The 22,993-nt window shown below is 45.0% G+C and overlaps 1 protein-coding gene across 1 annotated transcript in view; it reads left to right on the plus strand.

Annotated features, from left to right (window-relative positions):
* Positions 1-22,993, plus strand: part of LOC115147275 (xylosyltransferase 1) — a 108,581-nt gene that overhangs the window by 67,017 nt on the left and 18,571 nt on the right. Inside the window, exons 5-9 of the mRNA XM_029689424.1 lie at positions 5,125-5,205; positions 9,119-9,335; positions 9,588-9,764; positions 14,952-15,217; positions 20,003-20,198. Of these exons, the coding sequence (XP_029545284.1) occupies positions 5,125-5,205; positions 9,119-9,335; positions 9,588-9,764; positions 14,952-15,217; positions 20,003-20,198 (937 nt within the window). The remainder of the gene's footprint in view (positions 1-5,124; positions 5,206-9,118; positions 9,336-9,587; positions 9,765-14,951; positions 15,218-20,002; positions 20,199-22,993) is intronic.

The following is a 22,993-nucleotide window of genomic DNA, read 5'->3' on the forward strand; positions in this document are numbered from 1 at the left end:
AGGTGGTTGGTAGGGATGCCATGGGCTGTCTGTGGAGGTAGTTGGAATACTGGAGGGGAAGAGAAGAAGAAGAGTTTAAAACTCATTCCACCGAGGGACGAGTGTCACATACATACCATTGTGAACCTCAAGGTCATTAGTCCCTCATAGACTTCGATCACATACTTTCCCCAGATGGCCACCAGTTGCTGTAATCGCCATTGTGAAAAAGGAAACTGGACCTTGTGTGTCCAACACCTAGAGCTAAGATGGAAGGTATAAAGAAAGAGGTGGTTGCCCTGTGTTGTTTTATAGTCCAACACGTGTGGTTGGTTTATATACACGGTTAATATACACAGGCTCAGGAGACATCGCTGTTTGTGTTCACCCTGTCAGGGAAATGTTCAGGGAAATATTGATGTTTCCGAAAGAGCTTACTTGTAGTCTGTTGCCGTGTAGATATGTGCTTGTCGTAGATATTATGGGATAGTGTGAGAACGGTGAGAATAGTTCTGATTTTGATGCTCGATCATAAAAGTGACAGTGTCTGTCTGCCTTTTTGTCTGTCTGTCTATTGGCACTCAAGTGTGTGTGTGTGTGTGTGTGTGTGTGTGTGTGTGTGTGTGTGTGTGTGTGTGTGTGTGTGTGTATATATGCATAATGCCTTGTGTATGCCTGTGTTTGCATAATGTGGGTGTATGCTTGCGTCTGTCACTGTGTGAGTGAAAGTGTTTGTGGTGTGCTGATGAGCTGTTTCTTTCTTCCTGTCTGTCTCCTCTTCTTCTCCTCATTTGCATGGCGGTGATGTGGTGGAGGAAAGGGCTGACACTGGAGGTTTTTATAGGCCCATCAGGAGAGATGGGGGGGAGAGGGAGTGATAGAAGAGACAGAAGAGAGTGAGTAAGAGAAGGGGGAAAGAGAGGGGTTACATGTTGCCATAGCAGACAGTAATATCTTTGCTTAGCAAGTGCTTTTTTGGACCACTTCTTAGATTTGACTCAAGTTTCCTAATTAAACAATATTTACATACATTAACCCACAACACTCTGGTCATCAATGCACTCCCTCAATCCACTCCTGCTCATCTACAATGCCATACAGTGATACAATCAAAAAGAAGAAAGCTATGTGAGAAATTATACTTGCCTTGGATAGCCCTCTTCAATTCAGTTCAATTCAACTGTCGTGTGAGTGTAGAATGAAGCCAACCAGTCTATGCTACGGTTATAGTACCTCACTAAAAGAAAAACCAGGCTATGATCCACCCTATGGTCATCTTCTCCACTGATGCTGTGTAAAGAATGAAGGGACAATCCCTACAATATGCTACAGCCATAGAGCACCAATGCTATAAGGAATGCAGGGTTAGCCCTGGTCTGGTCCAGTGCTGCTGCTATGTTGTAATCAGTGTGTCTGTATAGGCTGAAGGCTGTAGGAGAGAAACAGGCATTATACCCTGTCTAATTCTCTGATAATGTCCTCCCATCCGCATGGATGAGCCTGAAAGGCCCAGCCCAAATACCCTCTCCCCCTCGCCCTAGTGGTGGTGTCTGTGTGTCTGCCCGGGGGGCTGGTATGGAGGAATGGAGGAGGGAGGGATAAGTTACATGGTTGTTTTGTCCCAGAGCGAGGATCTCTTTCCAGGCTTTTCTCTTCAAGACAGGCAGTGTTGTCTTGCTTTTATCCTCTTTTCTAACCCCCTGGTTTAAATGGAATCTTGATTTAACTAGTCAAGTCAGTTAAGAACAAATTCTTATTTACAATGACGGCCTACACCGGCCAAACCCGGACGACGCTGGGCCAATTGTGCTTCGCCCTATGGGACTCCCAATCACGGCCAGTTGTGATACAGCCTGGAATCGAACCAGGGTCTGTAGTGACGGCTCTAGCTCTGAGATGCAGTGCCTTAGACTGTTGCGCCACTCGGGATCCCTTTACTAAAGACTATCCAGCTGCTTTACTAAAGACTAACCAGCTGCTTTACTAAATAATATATAACTGCTTTACTAAAGACTATCCAGCTGATTTACTAAAGACTATCCAGCTGCTTTACTAAAGACTATACAGCTGCTTTACTAAATAATATATAACTGCTTTACTAAAGACTATCCAGCTGATTTACTAAAGACTATACAGCTGTTTACTAAAGACTATACAGCTGCTTTACTAAATAATATATAACTACTTTACTAAAGACTATCCAGCTGCTTTACTAAAGACTATACAGCTGCTTTACTAAAGACTATACAGCTGCTTTACTAAATAATATATAACTGCTTTACTAAAGACTATCCAGCTGCTTTACTAAATAATATATAACTGCTTTACTAAAGACTATCCAGCTGCTTTACTAAAGACTATCCAGCTGCTTTACTAAAGACTATCCAGCTGCTTTACTAAAGACTATCCAGCTGCTTTACTAAATAATATCCAGCTGCTTTACTAAAGACTATCCAGCTGCTTTACTAAAGACTATCCAGCTGCTTTACTAAAGACTATCCAGCTGCTTTACTAAAGACTATCCAGCTGCTTTACTAAAGACTATCCAGCTGCTTTACTAAAGACTGTTCAGTTGTTTTACTAAAGGCTATACATCTGTTTTACTAAATAATATCCAGCTGCTTTACTAAAGACTATCCAGCTGCTTTACTAAAGACTATCCAGCTGCTTTACTAAAGACTATCCAGCTGCTTTACTAAAGACTAACCAGCTGCTTTACTAAAGACTATCCAGTTGTTTTACTAAAGGCTATACAGCTGTTTTACTAAAGACTATCCAGCTGCTTTACTAAAGACTATACAGCTGTTTTACTAAAGACTATCCAGCTGCTTTACTAAAGACTATACAGTTGTTTTACTAAAGGCTATACAGCTGTTTTACTAAAGACTATCCAGCTGATTTTAGGAACCGTATACATGTTGACAAGACTCGCTATAGGTATGTAGTATAGACTCTCTCTCGCCCTCTTTTGGTCAGTTGTAAGTTGTAACCCACCCAAAAGTATATGCACAACTTTCATTCAGAAATAACTTGTGATATGGACTTGTCAACTATTCAAGTGTGGTAAGAGCACAATAGTACAGTATAGTACAGTACAGTATAGGTAGAGTATAGTAAAGTACAGTACATTACAGTATAGGTACCATACAGTATAGTACAGTACAGTACATTACTGTATTGTACAGTATAGGTACCATACAGTACAGTATAGTACAGTGCAGGTACCGTACAGTATAGTACAGTACATTACAGTATAGTACAGTATAGGTACCGTACAGTACAGTATAGTATAGGTACCGTACAGTATAGTACAGTACAGTATAGGTACAGTACATTATAGTACAGTATAGGTACCGTATAGTTCAGTACAGTATAGTACAGTATAGGTACCGTACAGTGCAGTATAGTACAGTATAGGTACCGTACAGTATAGTACAGTACAGTACAATATAGTACAGTATAGGTACCGTACAGTACAGTACAGTATAGGTACCGTACATTATAGGACAGTATAGGTACAGTATAGCTACAGTACATTACAGTATAGTACAGTACAGTATATTACTGTATAGGTACAGTATAGGTACAGTATAGCTACAGTATAGCTACAGTATATTACAGTATAGTAAAGCATATTACAGTATAGTATAGGTACAGTATAGTACAGTATAGGTACAGTATATTACAGTACATTGCAGTATATTACTGTATAGTACAGTATAGCTACAGTGTAGGTACAGTATATTACAGTATAGTACATGATATTACAGTATATTACTGTATAGTACAGTATAGGTACAGTATAGTACAGTGTTGGTGCAGTATATTACAGTATAGTACATGACATTACAGTATATTACTGTATAGTACAGTATAGTACAGTGTAGGTACAGTATATTACAGTATAGTACATGATATTACAGTACATGTACAGTATAGTACAGTATAGTAAAGCATATTTGGCTAAGAGTGTGCAATTAGGGCATATGCCAACAGGGTAGCAGGGTGTTTTTATGGTGCTGGTATAAGGGTGACTGCAGGGCTGTGATATGGGCTTGGCTGGTAATTCTGTGGTACTGGCTACGGTCGCAGTGTGTGTGAATGCCATCCAGCCAGACAGATAGTGACAGAGAGACAGAGAGTGCACCCTGGGGGCAGACAGTCAGTCAGCAAACCAACCAGACCCACTGGACAGACTGTGTGACCACTCAGGCACAATGGCACAACTCTGGCAAATCTATGCTGTGACCTGGATTTCCCCCGCTGTGCTATGCTCTGTGTGTGTTGTCTGTGTTTGTGTGCGTGTGTGTTCTGCTACACAACATCAGTGTGTGTGTGTGTGTGTGTGTGTGCGTGCGTGTGTTCCACTACATCTGCTAAGTAAAGCCTTGGGGCTGTGAAATTGCTCCTTCATCAGTAAATGGCATTAATATGCATCCCTTCAGCCTGCGCCAGCCCAGCTTTGTTAGGAGAGTTTAGGCTCTTTTAGAAAGGCACACTGAGCTGTCATCTAAAGGCCCAGACAGCCTCCTCCTACCCTGCTTTACACCCTGCAGACATCTGTATTGTTGAGAATACCTTTGACTGTGGCCATGATGGCTTGCACTGCAGAGGAGAAGCTTTTAGCCTGGCTGGGCTGTGTAGAAAGGGTTTGACTCCACTGGACTGTTGTATTGTATAGTGCCTGTGGGGTTGGTTATTGAGCCAACTGTTTAATGGATGTTATGTTTACTGTCTTTGTATTTAGAGTTCGTCGTTTTCCTGACCAACTGTTCTGGAAAACCCTGGGCCCTGATCATAGTGGATTGTTAAATAATGAATGATCAAATTTTCCGTTAAAGCAATAGTTCACCCCACAAACAAACTGAGCATAAAAGTGAGTGGCGGTTGTATGAGTGAGAGTCCACGAAAATGGCTGGCATACTTAGGTTTTTATAGAGAACTATCCCTTTAACAACTATTCCTTTATATCCTTGACAACCCTTGAAAAGTGATGACAGGGAAAAGCTGTTGTATTGCCCTATCATATGGCATATGGTTTCTACCTCTCTCTCTCTTTGATTGGTTGGTAATTATGATCTTCCTGGCTGTCATTTCCACTGATTGGTTGGTTTCTAATAATCTCTTCCTGGTTGTCGTTAACAGAACCAACAGCCAGCTGGTCGCCTTCCTGTCCAAGTACAGAGACATGAACTTCATCAAGTCCCACGGCAGAGACAACGCCAGGTGAGATCTAACAAGCACACGCACACACGCACTGATAAATACACACCCACATACAGGTGATCGCACGCACACACACACACACACACACTAGCATGATACAGACACATTAAAACACGTTCGCTTATTCGGATTCTCACTCACACACCAGTGGTGGTCGGTGCCGTTTAAGATGAGGGAGAACAATTGTTTTTTTTAAGAGCATGGCCTTATTTTTATTACAGCATATTGGATGACTGTCATTTATATTCCATTCACCCAGTTCAATGTAACATTGTGTAAGGCTCTGGGTGTAGTGGGTGCGAAGTCAGGCGCAGGAAGCAGAGAGTACCGGGCGGCGCTTTAATAGGCACACAAAACAAATGCCCCAAACACTGGGGACTAAAACAGTCCGGAGAAAAGCCCACGACCGAACACACGAAAAACACAAGCGTGCATAGTAGCCACACACAAATAATCCCTCACACAGAGCAGGCGGGCCTACTGGCTACAATAACCAGACTAATCAGCAGAACAGGTGAGACCAATCAACAGAAAGGGGAAAGGAATCAGTGGCAGCTAGTAGGCCGGTGACGACGACCGCCGAGCGCCACCCGAGCAGGAAGGGGAGCCACCTTCGGTAGGAGTCGTGACACATTGATAGGTTTAGGTCACTAAATTATACACGAATTGCTCCTATACCCATCATGAGTTTGCTACAACCTAGCCTATGAATGAAAGTTTGCAACGTACAGTACCAGTCATAAGTTTGGACACACTTACTCATTCCAGGGTTTTTCTTTATTTTTACTATTGTCTACATTGTAGAATAACAGTGAAGACATCAAAACTATGAAATAACACATATGGAATCATGTAGTAACCAAAACAGTGTTAAACATATCAAAATCTATTTTATATTTGAGATTCTTCATGTAGCCACCCTTTGCCTTGATGACAGCTTTGCACACTCTTGGAGAGTGTGGGACAGGTCGAGAGAGAAATTTGAGTTATCAAGGCGACAGACAGTGACACATTCAATACTGCCTTGCACATACTTGCCTGCATCTAGCTAATCTAGGGTGTAATCATTAGTCCAACGGTTGCAAACAAGATTTTCTATTGAAAAAATTCAGGTAAAGTTTTTCAACAGACTCGGTTCACTTTCATATCAGCCACATACAAACAGCATGATCACTTCCTTCTCGTATCTACACACTCTCCTCCTCTCACCTGTTCCCTTTGCTTGTGGACTTCAGTGCATCACACTGGTTGTGACCAGGCGAAAAAACCTTTCCAAGCCTAACCTTCATATCATAACCGTTAAACACAGCCTACATCGTTGTCACCATTTTAGCTAACGTCATAACATAGTCAACATAGCTACTAGAACTAACATTAACATTTAAGTCACGTTAACAAGTCACGTTAACATCAAACACGTTAGTAAACCCGCTACAATCATGCAGTACTGTGTGTACAGTCAGCAAACAGTTTAGCAGTTACACCGGCGGCCCCGGTGGCAATAAATTAATCAAACCAAAAGCTTACCTTGACTTGGAAAAGTTCCAGTGTTGGATAGCCATAGCCAGCTGGCTAACATGACATCCCTTTCTGTTTGAGCCGGGTGTTTGAGTAGGCTAAACTAGCTAGCTGCATTCGCTAGCTAAGTATGTGAAAGTGAAAGTGAAAAAAACAATGAAATATAGCTAGCTTTCTCTTTCTCTTGCTTCTCCTTCATTTTTGAAATAATCAATTTGTTCAGAACTGTTCAAATATTGTATTTCTCTCTTTGAGTCAACTACTCACCACATTTTATGCACTGCAGTGCTAGCTAGCTGTAGCCTATGTGTTCAGTACTAGATTCATTCTCTGATCCTTTAAATGAGTGGACAACACATCAGTTCATGCTGCACGAGCTCTGATAAGTTGGAGGACGTCCTCCGGAAGTTGTCATAAGTAATGTGTCTATGGAAGGGGGTGAGAACCATGAGCCTCCTAGGTTTTGTATTGAAGTCAATGTACCAAGAGGAGGACGGTAGCTAGCTGTCCTCCGGCTACACCATGGTGCTACCCTACAGAGTGCTGTTGAGGCTACTGTAAACCTTAATTGCAAAACAGCGTGTTTTAATAAATGATTTAGTGACGTGTGAATATATTTAGTATAGTTTTATCTTAAAAGGATCACTTTTAATATTTCACTATTTAAAAAAATGAAATTCACTGAGGAGGATGTCCTCCCTTTCCTCCTCTGAGGAGCCTCCAGTGTCACACACACACACACACACACTCCTTGCCCCAGCTCGGTGACTGAGTCATAATCCAATTAGGCTCCATCTGTAGCTTTATTAATTAACCTTCCCTTGTTGCCGTTGCGAGGTGCTGCCTGCCAGCCCTGCCCCCGCCCTGCTCCATGCCCTATCACGCTACTTAATGACATGCCAATCACTGGTTCACACACACACACACACACTGACACACACTGACACCAATCACAATCTGGCTGCCTGTCGTGCTGTGCCATGGTGTGTGTCTGTGTGTGTGCCATGGCATGTGTATGTGTGTGTGTGTGTATGTGTGTGCGTGTGTGTGCGTGTGTATGTGTGTGTGTGTGTGTGTGTGTGTGTGTGCGTGCGCGTGCGTGTGTATGTGTGTGTGTGTGCCAGGAGTTAGACAGGCTTGACTGAATAAAACCACTACCGGCATGAGATAGGATGGATAGTGGAATAATTAAGGTTGTTCCTATGTACAGTGGCAAGAGCAAGTATGTGAACCCTTTGGAAATACCTGGATTTCTGCATAAATTGGTCATAAAATTTGATCTGATCTTCATCTAGGTCACAAGAATAGACAAACACAGTCTGTTTTAACTAATAACACACAAACAATTATACATTTTCATGTCTTTATTGAACACACCGTGTAAACATTCACAGTGCAGGGTCGAAAAAGTATGTGAACCCTTGGATTTAATAACTGGTTGACCCTCCTTTGGCAGCAAGAACCTCAACCAAACTTTTTCTGTAGTTGAATTTTGTACCATTCCTCTTTACAAAACTGTTTCAGTTCAGCAATATTCTTGGATTGTCTGGTGTGAACCGCTCTCTTGAGGTCATGACACAGCATCTCAATCAGGTTGAGGTCAGGACTGACTGGGCCACTCTAGAAGGCGTATTTTCATCTGTTGAAACACTTCTGTTGTGGATTTACTTCTGTGTTTTGGGTCGTTGTCCTGTTGCATCACCCAACTTCTGTTGCGATTGGCGGACAGATAGCCTAACATTCTCCTGCAAAATGTCTTGATAAACTTGGAAATTCATTTTCCCGTCGATAATAGCAAGCTGTCCAGGCCCTGAGGCAGCAAAGCAGCCCCAAACCATGATGCTCCCTCCACCATACTTTACAGTTGGGATGAGGTTTTGATGTTGGTGTGCTGTGCCTTTTTTCCTCCACACATAGTGTTGTGTGTTCCTTCCAAACAACTTTGTGAAAATTTATATTTGTGTCATTCTCAAAACTTTTGGCCACGACTATATACCGTTAAGGGAAATTGGTGAACATCGAACATACAATCATGTTTTCCAAACAGAACATATACTAACCACTAGGCTATATGGAACTTTGTAAATGTTGATAAACATGTCACCACAGAGATGTTTTGTTCGGTTTGTATGCATTTCTGTATACAGCAGCTGTGAGAGATGGACTATGTTGCCATAGTTTATAAAATGATTTTTATGCCCTTGCTTTCTCCTAGTCTCTGGAAAAAGAGGTTCCTCAAGAGACCATCTGGTTAAATAAAAGACCAATTAAGCAAAAATAAGTGTATATAGTTGAGTGTAACATAAGTTTATATAAATCAAATCAAGTTAGTGGTTTTGTGTAAAAGAAACCAACTTAACCATGTTTGTGTGGTCGTGTGTTTTTGGTCAACCAGGTTTATCCGCAAACAAGGTCTGGACCGGCTTTTCTTTGAGTGCGACACCCACATGTGGCGACTTGGCGACCGCAAAATCCCAGAAGGCATTTCTGTGGACGGCGGTTCTGATTGGTTCCTGCTCAATCGTCCGTTCGTGGAGTACGTTATAAACTCCCAAGACGACCTGGTCACCAACATGAAGCGCTTCTATACCTACACACTGCTGCCCGCCGAGGTAAGAACACACACACGCACATACACCTATATACTTCTGCTCGCTGAGGTAAACACACACACACCTACACACACACACCTACACACAGCATTCCTAAGGACACTACGTAAGGGCTTGGAGGAGATGGTTTGAGGAACAGGAGATGTTTGTGGTTAAGTGTTCCAGGTGTCCACGTCATCCTTCATTCTCCTCTTCTCCGCCTACACTACACTTCACCCACTCTCTCTTTTCTCTCTCTCTCTCTCTCCTCAGTCGTTCTTCCATACGGTGCTGGAGAACAGTGCTCACTGTGAGAGCATGGTGGACAACAACCTGCGCATCACGAACTGGAACAGGAAGCTGGGCTGTAAGTGTCAGTACAAACACATAGTGGACTGGTGCGGCTGCTCCCCCAACGACTTCAAACCTGCCGACTTCCACCGCTTCCAGGTGAGACATGGTATCATACACACACACGCACACACACACACACACACACACACACACACACACACGTACATGTACACACACAAAACATATACACACACATAAAAACACAGTATAAACACACACATCTCTCTTTCACACTTTTCTCTCTCTCTCTCAAACACACACACTTGAATACATCCAAAGTCATAGTGCTGACCTAACTAGTCTCTATGCCAGCTTGCTGCCCTCTGCCTAGTCTACTGTCTGGCCCTGTTGGCTGCCAACCCTAATGCCAACCCTGACTCTGGCTCTCTGGCTCTCACTTGGAATTCTGGCATGACTGGAGCACACTGACAGTATTATTACAGTATAAAATGCCTAGGAACTGTGTGTGTGTGTGTGTGTGTGTGTGTGTGTGTGTGTGTGTGTGTGTGTGTGTGTGTGTGTGTGTGTGTGTGTGTGTGTGTGTGATTCATTACAGAACACACTGAGCACAGTGCAGACCTCCTACCTCCTACCAGTCAGTCCACTGTATTAATAGGACTTAATTAATATCCTATCGAGTGTGGGTTTTCCACGCTCAGTAGGCTCTAGTATAGACTGACAGAGAGGCTATATTTAGGCTAGAAGCTGCACATGATTCAGAATTTACTGAGGAGGACTGTGTAGTGTCTAGTACTGGACACGTATCTAGTTATATCTGTGGTCTAGGAGTGGGTGTCTAGTGTCCCTGTTAATGGTTATGTGTGGTGTGGAGGAGTCCTCTTAATAAATCTGTGGGGGTGTTGTGCTGCTTCGGTGAAGAAACGGACAGATCTGTGAGAAGGAAAAAAAAAGAGGAGAGAAAGAAAGAAAGACAGGACGGAGGAGATGAGGTGGAAAAGTGTCACCTGTTACAGACAACAGAGAACCTTTCATAACTAGATCCTGGACCTCGCCGCCATCTTTCCACCCTGATTTCTCTCACCTGATGAACTGTACCTGTGAAAGTTGGGTTAATAAGTCGTGTGAGGGGGCGTGAGAACCGCCGCCAAGTTCCACAGTTGCTGCCCTGGTGCGAGGTTGCCACTGGTTGCCAGATAAGCAACGGGTTGCCAGGTCTGGGCCCTATGGGCCGTCATTATCTCTCACACTAGGAATTTACAGCAAGGTGCGCAGTGCGGGAGGAGATGAGGGTGAATCGTTTCCCCTCCCTGTCTGAGGTGTATGGAACTGAAAGGACTGGCTGTGTGTCTGCCAAGCAGTGTAGGCTGCTGAGAGAGTTCTCATGTGCTACTGTCAACCACAGCAAGAAGCAAGAAGAGAGGAGAAGGAGGGAAAGAGAGAGATAGAGTGAGCAGGGCAAAATGTTCATGAGCTACTGTCAACCATTGCCCTCGTCAGCGTGAAGCAGGGGATGGGGAGAGAGGGATAGATGAAGAGTGTGTGTGAGAGAGATGGAGAGGGATGGAGAGAGAGGGATGGAGAGAGAGGGGTGGAGATAGAGATGAAGAGAGAGGGGTGGAGAGAGAGGGATGGAGAGAGAGGGGTGGAGATAGAGATGAAGAGAGAGGGGTGGAGAGAGAGGGATGGAGAGAGAGGGGTGGAGATAGAGATGAAGAGAGAGGGGTGGAGAGAGAGATGAAGAGAGAGGGGTGGAGAGAGAGATGAAGAGAGAGGGGTGGAGAGAGAGGGATGGAGAGATGAAGAGAGAGGGGTGGAGAGAGAGGGATGGAGAGAGAGGGGTGGAGATAGAGATGAAGAGAGAGGGGTAGAGAGAGAGGGATGGAGAGAGAGGGGTGGAGATAGAGATGAAGAGAGAGGGGTGGAGAGAGAGATGAAGAGAGAGGGGTGGAGAGAGAGATGAAGAGAGAGGGGTGGAGAGAGAGGGATGGAGAGAGAGATGAAGAGAGAGGGGTGGAGAGAGAGGGATGGAGAGAGAGATGAAGAGAGAGGGATGGAGAGAGGGATGGAGAGAGAGGGATGGAGAGAGAGATGAAGAGAGAGGGATGGAGAGAGAGGGATGGAGAGAGAGATGAAGAGAGAGGGGTGGAGATAGAGATGAAGAGAGAGGGGTAGAGAGAGAGGGATGGAGAGAGAGATGAAGAGAGAGGGATGGAGAGAGAGATGAAGAGAGAGGGATGGAGAGAGAGATGAAGAGAGAGGGGTGGAGAGAGAGGGATGGAGAGAGAGATGAAGAGAGAGGGATGGAGAGAGAGATGAAGAGAGAGGGGTGGAGAGAGAGGGATGGAGAGAGAGATGAAGAGAGAGGGATGGAGAGAGAGATGAAGAGAGAGGGGTGGAGAGAGAGGGATGGAGAGAGAGATGAAGAGAGAGGGATGGAGAGAGAGGGATGGAGAGAGAGATGAAGAGAGAGGGATGGAGAGAGAGATGAAGAGAGAGGGGTGGAGAGATAGGGATGGAGAGAGAGATGAAGAGAGAGGGATGGAGAGAGAGATGAAGAGAGAGGGATGGAGAGAGAGATGAAGAGAGAGGGGTGGAGAGAGAGATGAAGAGAGAGGGGTAGAGAGAGAGGGATGGAGAGAGAGATGAAGAGAGAGGGATGGAGAGAGAGGGATGGAGAGAGAGATGAAGAGAGAGGGATGGAGAGAGAGATGAAGAGAGAGGGGTGGAGAGAGAGATGAAGAGAGAGGGGTAGAGAGAGAGGGATGGAGAGAGAGATGAAGAGAGAGGGATGGAGAGAGAGATGAAGAGAGAGGGATGGAGAGAGAGATGAAGAGAGAGGGATGGAGAGAGAGGGATGGAGAGAGATGAAGAGAGAGGGGTGGAGAGAGAGGGATGGAGAGAGAGATGGAGAGAGAGGGATGGAGAGAGAGATGAAGAGAGAGGGGTGGAGAGAGAGGGATGGAGAGAGAGAGATGGAGAGAGAGGGATGGAGAGAGAGATGGAGGGACTGAGAGGGACACGGAGGGGCAGAGAGGCGGACGTAGAGACAGAGACAAACGGAGAGAGAGAATACTATTAATCATATCCTCTACCCTTCATCCATCCATCATCCTAACACCCCACTCACACAGTGTTTTCCACAAGCACATGGAGTAGCCTGCCAAATAAACAAAGTCCCCAGCCAGGTTCCCCTGGGCTGGGGGAGGGATGTTAAGATTATATATTTTTTGCCGAACAAGCTCTATTTTTGGTGGACTCTGGTACATTCTAACGCTAGATTGTATTTTCAACCAGCAACTGTCAGGAAATAACACTGATATAAATAAAATAGAATCCGTTTGCCTTCACTGAGCCTTTAAAGAATCCTGTAAGAGTCTGCTGACTTCCACAGGCTACAAGCTTCCTTTTAAGAGGCATTTTCTCAGCTGTGTGTAATACAGGTATTATTGAAGATTGATGCAGGTGTTAAACATGGGCTTTGCTACACAGAAAGCAGCAGTTGACTACTCCATTGTCCCCACTTTGATTAAATCAATAGACCTACTGTATATCTAATTATTTGGAAAATACCATGTAAAAATACTATATAAAAATACCATATAAGTATCAATAGCTTTTAAAATGATTCAATCTGTTTTCTTGTATCATATTTTGGACCAGTGTGAGACTCTCTCTCTACTAACCCACCCATTGTTCCTGTACGTACCACGAGACCATTCTATCCAATTAAGATGCCACCAACCTGTAGTGTAAAGAAATGTGACTGCAACCACAGAACACACAACAAACACCCAAGTACCGAGAGGCGGGGCAGACAGCAGACTGTCAAACCAGCGGTGTTTCCCTGTCACCGCTCACTTCGTGACTGACAGGCGCCTGTCCTATCAGTAGGTGTCTAGAGGATGCATATCGTTCATTCTAGCGTGAGAGGGATCGGCAGACTTTTTTCTGACTAACGAATTGAAAAGTCATTTAAGTGGAAAAAGTACCTGGCTGAAAAGGACTGTAATCGGCTGTATAGTCGACAGCCGGCGCTAGTGGAAAACACTGCACACACCATCTTCTAGAGAAAACTCATTTACATACGCCAATTAGCCATTGTTGACATCAGCACTTATGAGCCTTCATTCATTTTTTTCCCACCTCCTTCCAAAGTTGTCTTTTATAGTCCCTTTCCATTTCAGTAAGTGCCTCCCACAGCCATTCAAAGCCATTTCAGTAAGTGCCTCTCACAGCCATTCAAAGCCATTTCAGTGGGCCGTAAGCAAAGTAGCGAAATGCCTCTTAAAGTGTGGACGTGACACTCCTTGTTTTTCTAGCGAGGAAAGGGATGCATCCAATCACCCACACAAACTTACAGGCACACTCACCCACACGCTCTGACTCCCTCGCACACACACAAACACACACACACTTTCTCTAGCGAGGAACAACGATGCGATGCATCTAGAAAGTTCATCCCAAAAACCCTCCTTAACAACAAGGCCCTAGTGGCGCAGATAGAGAGAGTTGTTTTGGAGAGAATTTATACTGACTCCTGACTGTTTTATGTCTGTTGTCATGGAGATCGGCAAGCGGGGGATAGAGAGAGAAAGAGAGAGAGAGAGAGAGAGAGAGAGAGAGAGAGGGATTGGAGAGAGAGAGAGGGATTGGAGAGAGCGAGAGCGATGGGGGGAGAGAGATAAAGGTAAGAAGCCAGGGAGGATTATTTTTCTCCTGTGGATTCCCTGGTGTTTCAGGAAGTACAAAGGGAACAGGAAGTTTTCTTCTTCTGTGGTTTTGCCTTGTGTTTGAAAGAAGCAGCCAGCTCTGCTCTGGTAGCTGACAGGGGGAAAGACACAACCCTGAACTTAATAAATGCAAGCCATTTGTTGTGCGTGCAGGCGTGCATGTGAGAGAGAGAGAGAGAGAGAGAGGGATGGAAGACAAGACGTGGGTACTGAGACAGTTTACCAGGGTGATATGACGTGGCAGTGTATCTGCTCGTTGTCTTCTGTATGTGGGAGAGAATATTAAATCAAAGCTGCTCCTCGCACACCCACATGTATACACTCTTTCTCTCTTTCTTTCTCTCTCTCTCTTCTTTCTCTCTCTCTCTCTTCTTTCTCTCCTCTCTCTCTCCTCTCTCATTCTCTCTCTCTCTTCTTTCTCTCCTCTCTCTCTCTCTCTCTCTCTCTCTCTCTCTCTCTCTCACACACACAACCTCCCACTCACTTCCACTCCATCTCCCATTCTGCAGTCGTTCCCAGCAAGCCACCATTTCTATAATCTTCTCTCTGTTTTTCTCTCCCCTCCTCTCCTACTCCCTCCATTTCCTCACAGCAAACGGCCCGTCCTACGTTCTTCGCCAGGAAGTTTGAAGCCAGTGTTAACCAGGAGATAGTGAACCAACTAGATGGCTATCTGTTTGGTCCTATGCCCCAGGGGACCCCTGGCCTCCAGGCCTACTGGGAGAGTGCGTTTGATGAGGCGGATGGGGTCGCGACCCTGAGCGACACACAACTCACACTCTACCATGCGTTTGCTCGTATGGGCCTGGCCAGGGCGGCAGCATCGCTGCAAGGAGATCCTAAGGATGACAGCTGCAGGTTAGTAAGCAGTCCAGGTCACACACTGAACACATGTACACACAGTGGTGTAAAGTACTTAAGTAAAAATACTTAAGTAGTTATTTTGGGTATCTGTACTTTACTTTACTATTCATATTTTTGACTACTTTTACTTTTACTTCATTACATTCCTAAAGAAAATGATGTACTTTTTACTGCATACATTTTCCCTGATACCCAAAAGTACTCGTTACATGTTGAATGCTGAGCAAGACAGGAAAATGGTCTAATTCACACACTTACCAAGAGAACATCTCTGGTCATCCCTACTGCCTCTGGTCTGGTGGACTCACTAAACACATGCTTCGTTTGTAAATGATGTCTGAATTGGAGCGTGCCCCTGGCTATCCATAAATAAATACAAAACTAGAAATTGTGGCAAGCTGCTTTGCTTAATATAAGGAATATGAAATGATTTATACTTTAACATTTTAGCAATCCATTTACTTTTGATACTTAAGTATATATAAACCAAATACTTTTAGACTTTTACTCAAGTAGTATTTTACTTTTAGTCTTTCACTTTTACTTGAGTCATTTTGTATTAAGGTATCTTTACTTCTACTCAAGTATGATAATAGGGTACTTTTTCCACCACTGTGTACACACATGCATATAACATGCTAACATGCACACACACCGACACACACACACACACACACGTACACAGAAATAGTAGTATGCACGCGCAGAAAATGCATGCACAGAACATGAATGCACACACACACCACACACACACACACACACACACACACACACACCACACACACACTGCAGCAGTCATTCACAGCATCTTGACTGTGACCCACCTCATTGTTGTGTGTGAAATTCAACCCCTCCGTCAGAAACCTTTTGTATCCTTCCTCATCCAATAATATACATATCTGGTGTCAGAACGCATCACATGTCAACACTATCCATACAGCATCACCAGCAACAATACCCTCCTTCTAATGAGCCGATGGGAACCCGTGCGGTTTACACTGTTCACTCGGGAAGACGATACCACAGATCGACTACGCCACGTGAAGGTGTACTGTGTATAGGTCATGGATGGTGCTGCTACATGTCCCTGGAGTACCAGTATCATTTCTGTGTCACTAGAATTGCTATTGACGATACTAGTGTTATAACATGTGGGATCCATAGCAGCTGTATATACTGGTGCTGTTAGTTCAGTATTGAGGCCTACTGTTGGCACATTACCAATATAGATTTACCCCGGTGTTACGGTACATTTGCGATCCATAGCATCTAGCTTCCTGCATCAGGAAACGTGTTAGTTGGTTCTTTTGTGTCTTTTGTCTTCATACAGTTACTTCCACGGGTTAAATGGCCGTTGTTATGACACATTTAGGATCCCTGTCATCTATGGATGCTAAAACAGGAAGCCAGTTTGAAGCCAACATGTCTTTTGTCTTAGTTACTGTTACTGTATTGTAATACCACAGATGCAACACATTTGGGACCAGTGGCATCTGCAGTAGCTAGAATATGAAACCTGTGTTAACTGAGTCTCAGGGCCAATGTACAGGTAACTGCCAAAATAAAGGAAACACCAACATAAAGTGCCTTAATAGTTGCCAGAACAGCTCCAATGCACCTTGGCATAGATTCTATAAGTGTCTGGAAGTCTGTTGGAGGGATGCGACACCATTCTGGTGGAATTGTCAGTGTTCCAACCAACGGGAGATGTACTATACGCCCATGTTTCTGCTGCTGGAAGCTTGTATTATCAGTTGGTTTTAGATCCAGTATAGTTCCATATAAGCAGGATGGATAGCAGGCAGGCAGGTAGTTCTGCATTGTGGGTAGCTGCAGGGGTCTCTGGGTATTAAGTCAAGATGAGAGGAAGCATGTTTCCATCTAGCTGCACACACACACACACACACCCTATGTCTATCGTTTAACTACAGCTGTTTCTACTCATGTCTCTGCCTGTAAATTGAGAAGGAAGGGAAACGAGGTTCTGGGGGTGTGTGTGTGTGTGTGTGTGTGTGTGTGTGTGTGTGTGTGTGTGTGTGTGTGTGTGTGTGTGTGTGTGTGTGTGTGTGTGTGTGTGTGTGTGTGTGTGTGTGTGTGTACACAAAGTGTGTGAGAACAAGAGGGCATCTGTATACGTGTCAGTCTGAAAATCTCTAGTTGTGGGATCATGAACATGTGAGAAAAGCATTTGCTGTGAGGAAACAAGCAATTTTCAGTCTTTCACACTAACATATCCACACCCAACTGTCACGCACACACACGCACACACACACACACACACACACACACACACACACACACACACACACACACACACACACACACACACACACACACACAGGGCAATGTTTGGGGCCATGAGAGGCTATGTTTGTAGAGCTTACAGTGTGTGTATGAGACAGCAGGGCGGGGCTGCCACGGGGGGATGGAGAGAAGGGGAGACGGAGGAGAGGAGAGGGGGATTTCTGTCTTTTCACAGCCTGCTGTGACTCCAGTGGGGAGGGGGTGGAGGGAAGGGCTGAATGGAGGCTCTGTGTATCTGCAGTCTCTCTCTCTCTCTCTCGCTATCTCTCTCTCTCGCTATCTCTCTCTCTCTCGCTATCTCTCTCTCTCTCGCTATCTCTCTCTCTCTCTCTCTCTCGCTATCTCTCTCTCTCGCTATCTCTCTCCCTCTCTCTCTCTCTCTCTCTCTCGCTATCTCTCTCTCTCTCTCTCTCTCTCTCTCTCTCGCTATCTCTCCCTCTCTCTCTCTCTCTCTCTCTCTCTCTTGCTATCTCCCTCTCTCTCCCTCTCTCTCTCTCTCTCTCTCTCTCTCCCCCCATTCACTCTATGCTCTCTCTTTCTCTCTCTTTTTCTCTCTCACTCCCTTCTCTCTCTCTCTCTCTCTCTCTCCCTCTCTCCCTTTCTCTCTACCTCTAACTCTCTTTTAATCTCTATCACTCTCTCTTTCTCTAGCTCTTTCTGCCTCTCTCTCTCTCTCTCTCTACCTCTCTTTCTCTCTCTCTCTAGCACACACACACACAGACACACACACACAGACACACACACAGACACACACACACAGACACACACACAGACACACACACACAGACACACACACAGACACACAAACACACAATTGTCAAAGACTTCAACGTCAGGCATCCCCAAGAGTCAATGTATAATTCAAATTGTGAGTAGTTCAGTCTCACCCTGTAGGTCTGTAATAAATAACTGAGTAACTGACTCAGTCTCAGAGAGTGGTGAAACCTTTATTACTAGTGCTACGATTGCTACGGGCCATTGTACACATCTCTGCCAATTTCTGTCTGTGTCCCAAACGGCACCCTATTCCCTATATAGTGGGAACGAGGGAGGGAGGAGGAGAGAGGGATAGAGAGAGAAGAGTGTGGAGTGCTCTCCGTGAGCGGGTGTAAATATTTGCTGTTCTGCTTGTCAGGGTAGCTAGTGCTGTCGGGCTGGGACGGGCACACACACACAGCGCTGTCGGGCAGACTGACTCCTGGTCCTACTGCTGGAATACTGATGAGAAGGCTGGTGGGCACACACACACACACACACACACACACACACGTTGGGCACTGGGGAGGATGAGAGAGAGAGAGAGAGAGAGAGAGAGAGAGAGAGAGAGAGAGAGAGAGAAACACACAAACACACCCTGTTTATTTTCCCAGTAGTCTCTGCTCTCAGTGCCAGCCTTCTGCCACATGTACAGAATCAGAAAAAACACTCACTCCACACACAGCCCCCAGAACAATATAACTTTCAGGACTAGCCTGGACTGGCAAGCTGATTGTAATATCAAGCTGACTTCTTAATGGTGTCCCAGAACAGTTAAACTTGGTTAGTGTGTGTGTGTGGAGGGAGGGTGTGTGTGTTTTGACCTCAGCTGACTTTGTTTTAGACCAGCAGTTTTCAACCTGTGGTCCGAGGACTACCTGCGCCGCACATTATTTAGTATTTGTAATTTTTTTTGTATTATTTTGTTAATGTAGTTAATGGATGTATGGTATTATAAGCAATTGTACATTACAATAGGTGTTTCATCTGTTACATTCAATGATAAAATGGACAAAATTTGAACGCTAAGATATTTTATGTAAAGACATTCTGCGACTCCGCGAATGGTGGCCCTCAAGATCTTTTGACGCTGATTTGGTTGTCCCCGGGATGGCAAAGGTTGGGAACCGCTGTATTAGACAATATGTGTGTTACGAATTGGTGAGTCATGGTTATCGTCAGAGGCATCGGGCTGTGACTAACTTAATATATTACTGCCAATATACCGGGGCAGGCTACAACTACAGTCTGGTCTCAGTCAGTCTGTCCATTCCTAGCCTTAATAATTGTCTCCACAGCAACAGATGTTTTACAGGTCATTGAATTAATGCCTCTTCCCTTCACAGAAAGCACAGCACGTCCCCCTAAACTTTACTTTAGCGTCCGAGACATTAGCAAGGCCCCGCTAGTGAACTTTAGCATCTACAAACATTAGCATTTGTAAGCAGTCTCCAGTAATTGTTCAATAGATGAATCTAGATACTCTCATCTTACACCATTCCCCTTTTAAACAGCACTGGTACCATATCAAGTTCACTAATGGGAATCTCAATGGGTCTGTCTGTTGGGTTACCACTGGTGTTGCCACTGGTGTTGCCAGGTAAAAACCTGATGAGGTAGCCTGGTCCCAGATTTGTTTGTTTTCTTGTCAACTCCATTGCTGTTGGCATCATGAGAAAGGTTGGTTAAAAAGAAGTGTATTTTCTCTTGGTTTGCCAGGTATTTCCCCATGGGCCACCCGGTGTCAGTGCATCTCTACTTCCTGTCGGACCAGTTCCAAGGCTACCTGGTCAAGCACCACGCCACTAACCTGGCAACCAGCAAGCTGGAGACCCTGGAGACCTGGGTGATGCCCAGGAAGACCTACAAGGTGGCTACCCCGCCCAGCACCTTCACCAGGCTGCAGTTTGCTGAGGTAACTATCGTTCTTTTTTGGTTGTATAACGTTTAGGCAATGTTCACATAACATTCCCAGAACAGTAACACTGTAATATCACGACTCAGGGTATGACACAGATGTAGACACAGGAGGCAGATAGTGCAGTTCTCAGATCATTTATTAGAAAGACGGGGCAGGCAAAGGGCAGGTCGAGGACAAGCAGAGGTTCGTGATCAGAGGCAGGCAGGTACAGGACGGCAGGCAGCCTCGGGGTCAGGGCAGGCAGAGGTTTGTAATCAGGTCAGAGTCAGGCAGGTGCAGGCTTGGGGTCAGGGCAGGCAGAGGTTTGTAATCAGAGGCAGGCAGGTACAGGACGGCAGGCAGCCTCGGGGTCAGGGCAGGCAGAGGTTTGTAATCAGGTCAGAGTCAGGCAGGTGCAGGCTTGGGGTCAGGGCAGGCAGAGGTTTGTAATCAGGTCAGAGTCAGGCAGGTGCAGGCTTGGGGTCAGGGCAGGCAGAGGTTCGTAATCAGGTCAGAGTCAGGCAGGTGCAGCCTCGGGTCAGGGCAGGCAGAGGTTCGTAATCAGGTCAGAGTCAGGCAGGTACAGATGTCAGGCAGAATGGTCAGAGCCGGGAAAAACTAGGAAACAGAACTTGAGAAACAGGAAGACTGGAAAGCACGCTGGTAAGACAAGACGAACTGGCAACAGACAAACAGAACACAGGTATAAATACACAGGGGATAATGGGGAAGATGGACAATACCTGGAGTGGGGGTGGAGACAAGCACAAAGACAGGTGAAACAGATCAGGGCGTGACAGTCATCTTTTAGAAGTAGACTCACCTTATATACAGTAGCTTCACCAGGCTACAGTTCGTTGAGGTAACTGACACACAGTTTTTTGGGTTGGAGTTGTAACGTTTATGCAATTTTCTTCTAACAGTCACATAATATTTACACTCTTTCAGTAGACGCTGCCCCCAAATCAAGCTTTATTTCTACAGCACATTTCAGACATGGAATGCAACACAATGTGGTTCACAGGAAAAAATGAATAAAAACAATGAAAATAAAAACAGAAATATTTACTACACAGCAAACATAGGAGGATAAAAGAGGTGTGTTTTAAGAGCTCTTTTAAATATGTCCACAGTTTCGGCCCCTCTCAGGTTCTCTGGCAGGCTATTCCAGAGGCTGGGGGCATAATAACTAAAGGCTGTCTCTCCATTCCTCTTGGTCCTAGACTTTGGGATAGTTAAAAGGACAGTGCCAGAGGACCTGAGGGAGCTACTAGGTACATAACTTAAAATCATGTCTGGCATGTATTGGGGTGCACAATCGTGGATTCATTTAAAAACCAATAGAATGATTTTAAAATGAATTCTAAAACTCACAGGCAGCCATTGCAGAGACCTTAACCTGTGTAATGTGTGCTCTTTGTCTGGTCTTGGTCAGTACCCGTGCTGCAGCATTCTGGATGTTTTGCAGTTGACCAATGGCTTTCTTGCATAGACCAGACTATCAAGGAACAAGGCAACACCCAAATGCAGACACAGGAGGCAGATGGTTGGAGTCTTACAATGTTTATTAATCCAAAGGGGTAGGCAAGAGAATGGTTGTGGACAGGCAAAAAGGTCAAAACCAGATCAGAGTCCAGGAGGTACAGAGTGGCAGACAGGCTTGTGGTCAAGGCAGGCAGAATAGTCAGGCAGGCAGGTACAAAGTCCAGAAACAGGCAAGGGTCAAAACCGGGAGGACTAAAAAAAGGAGAATGCAAAAAGCAGGAGAACAGGAGAATGCAAAAAGCAGGAGAACGGTAAAACCGCTGGTTGACTTGGAAACATACTAGACAAACTGGCACAGAGACAGGAAACACAGGGATAAATACACTGGGGAAAATAAGCGACACCCGGAGGGGGTGGAGACAATCACAAGGACAGATGAAACAGATCAGGGCGTGACACAGACAGGAGAGCTACACAGTAGTCAAGCCTGCTTGTAATAAAAAGCATGGATGAGCGTCTCTATCAGCCTGAGATAGAAACGGACGCACGTTGGCAATGTTCCTCGGCTGGTAAAAAGCTATTTTGGTCACATTCCTATTGTGTGATTCCAAATTGATTTCAGAATCTAAAATAACACCTAGGTTTTTTTACCTAGTGTTTCATCTTTATTGCCCGTAAATTAAAATGTGCGGCCAGATTCTTTCACTGTGCTTTGGCTCCAACAATAAGTACCTCGGTCATGTCTTGATTTAGCTGGAGGAAGTTGTGAGCCATATAAGTATTTAAATCACTAATACAGTCTAATCTATCCGTGGAGCTAAAATTCTCTGGTGACGCAGAAATGTAAAGTAGTGTATCGTCTGCGTAGCAGTGAAGTCAATGCTGTGCTTTCTGCCAAGGGCTAACATATATAAACTGAACAGTACCGGACCCAAAATCAAACCATGTGAAATGTCACATGTGATATGTATTTTCTCTGAGTTAAATAGGTTAAATAGGTCCTCAACCAATTTAGAACTGGACTGGAGAGGCCCAACCTACCTCTCCAGTCTGTCCAGAAGGACATCATGGACAACAGTGTTGTGCAACTGGGTCCTGGACTTCCTGACGTGCTGCCCCCAGGTGGTGAGGGTAGGTAACAACATCTCCACCCCGCTGATCCTCAACACTGGGTCCCCACAAGGGTGCGTTCTCAGCCCTCTCCTGTACTCCCTGTTCACCCACGACTGCGTGGCCATGCACGCATCCAACTCAATCATCAAGTTTGCAGACGACACTACAGTGGTAGGCTTGATTACCAACAACGACGAGACGGCCTACAGGGA

This window comes from Salmo trutta, chromosome 14, assembly GCF_901001165.1.
Source record: "Salmo trutta chromosome 14, fSalTru1.1, whole genome shotgun sequence".
Lineage (NCBI taxonomy): Eukaryota > Metazoa > Chordata > Actinopteri > Salmoniformes > Salmonidae > Salmo > Salmo trutta.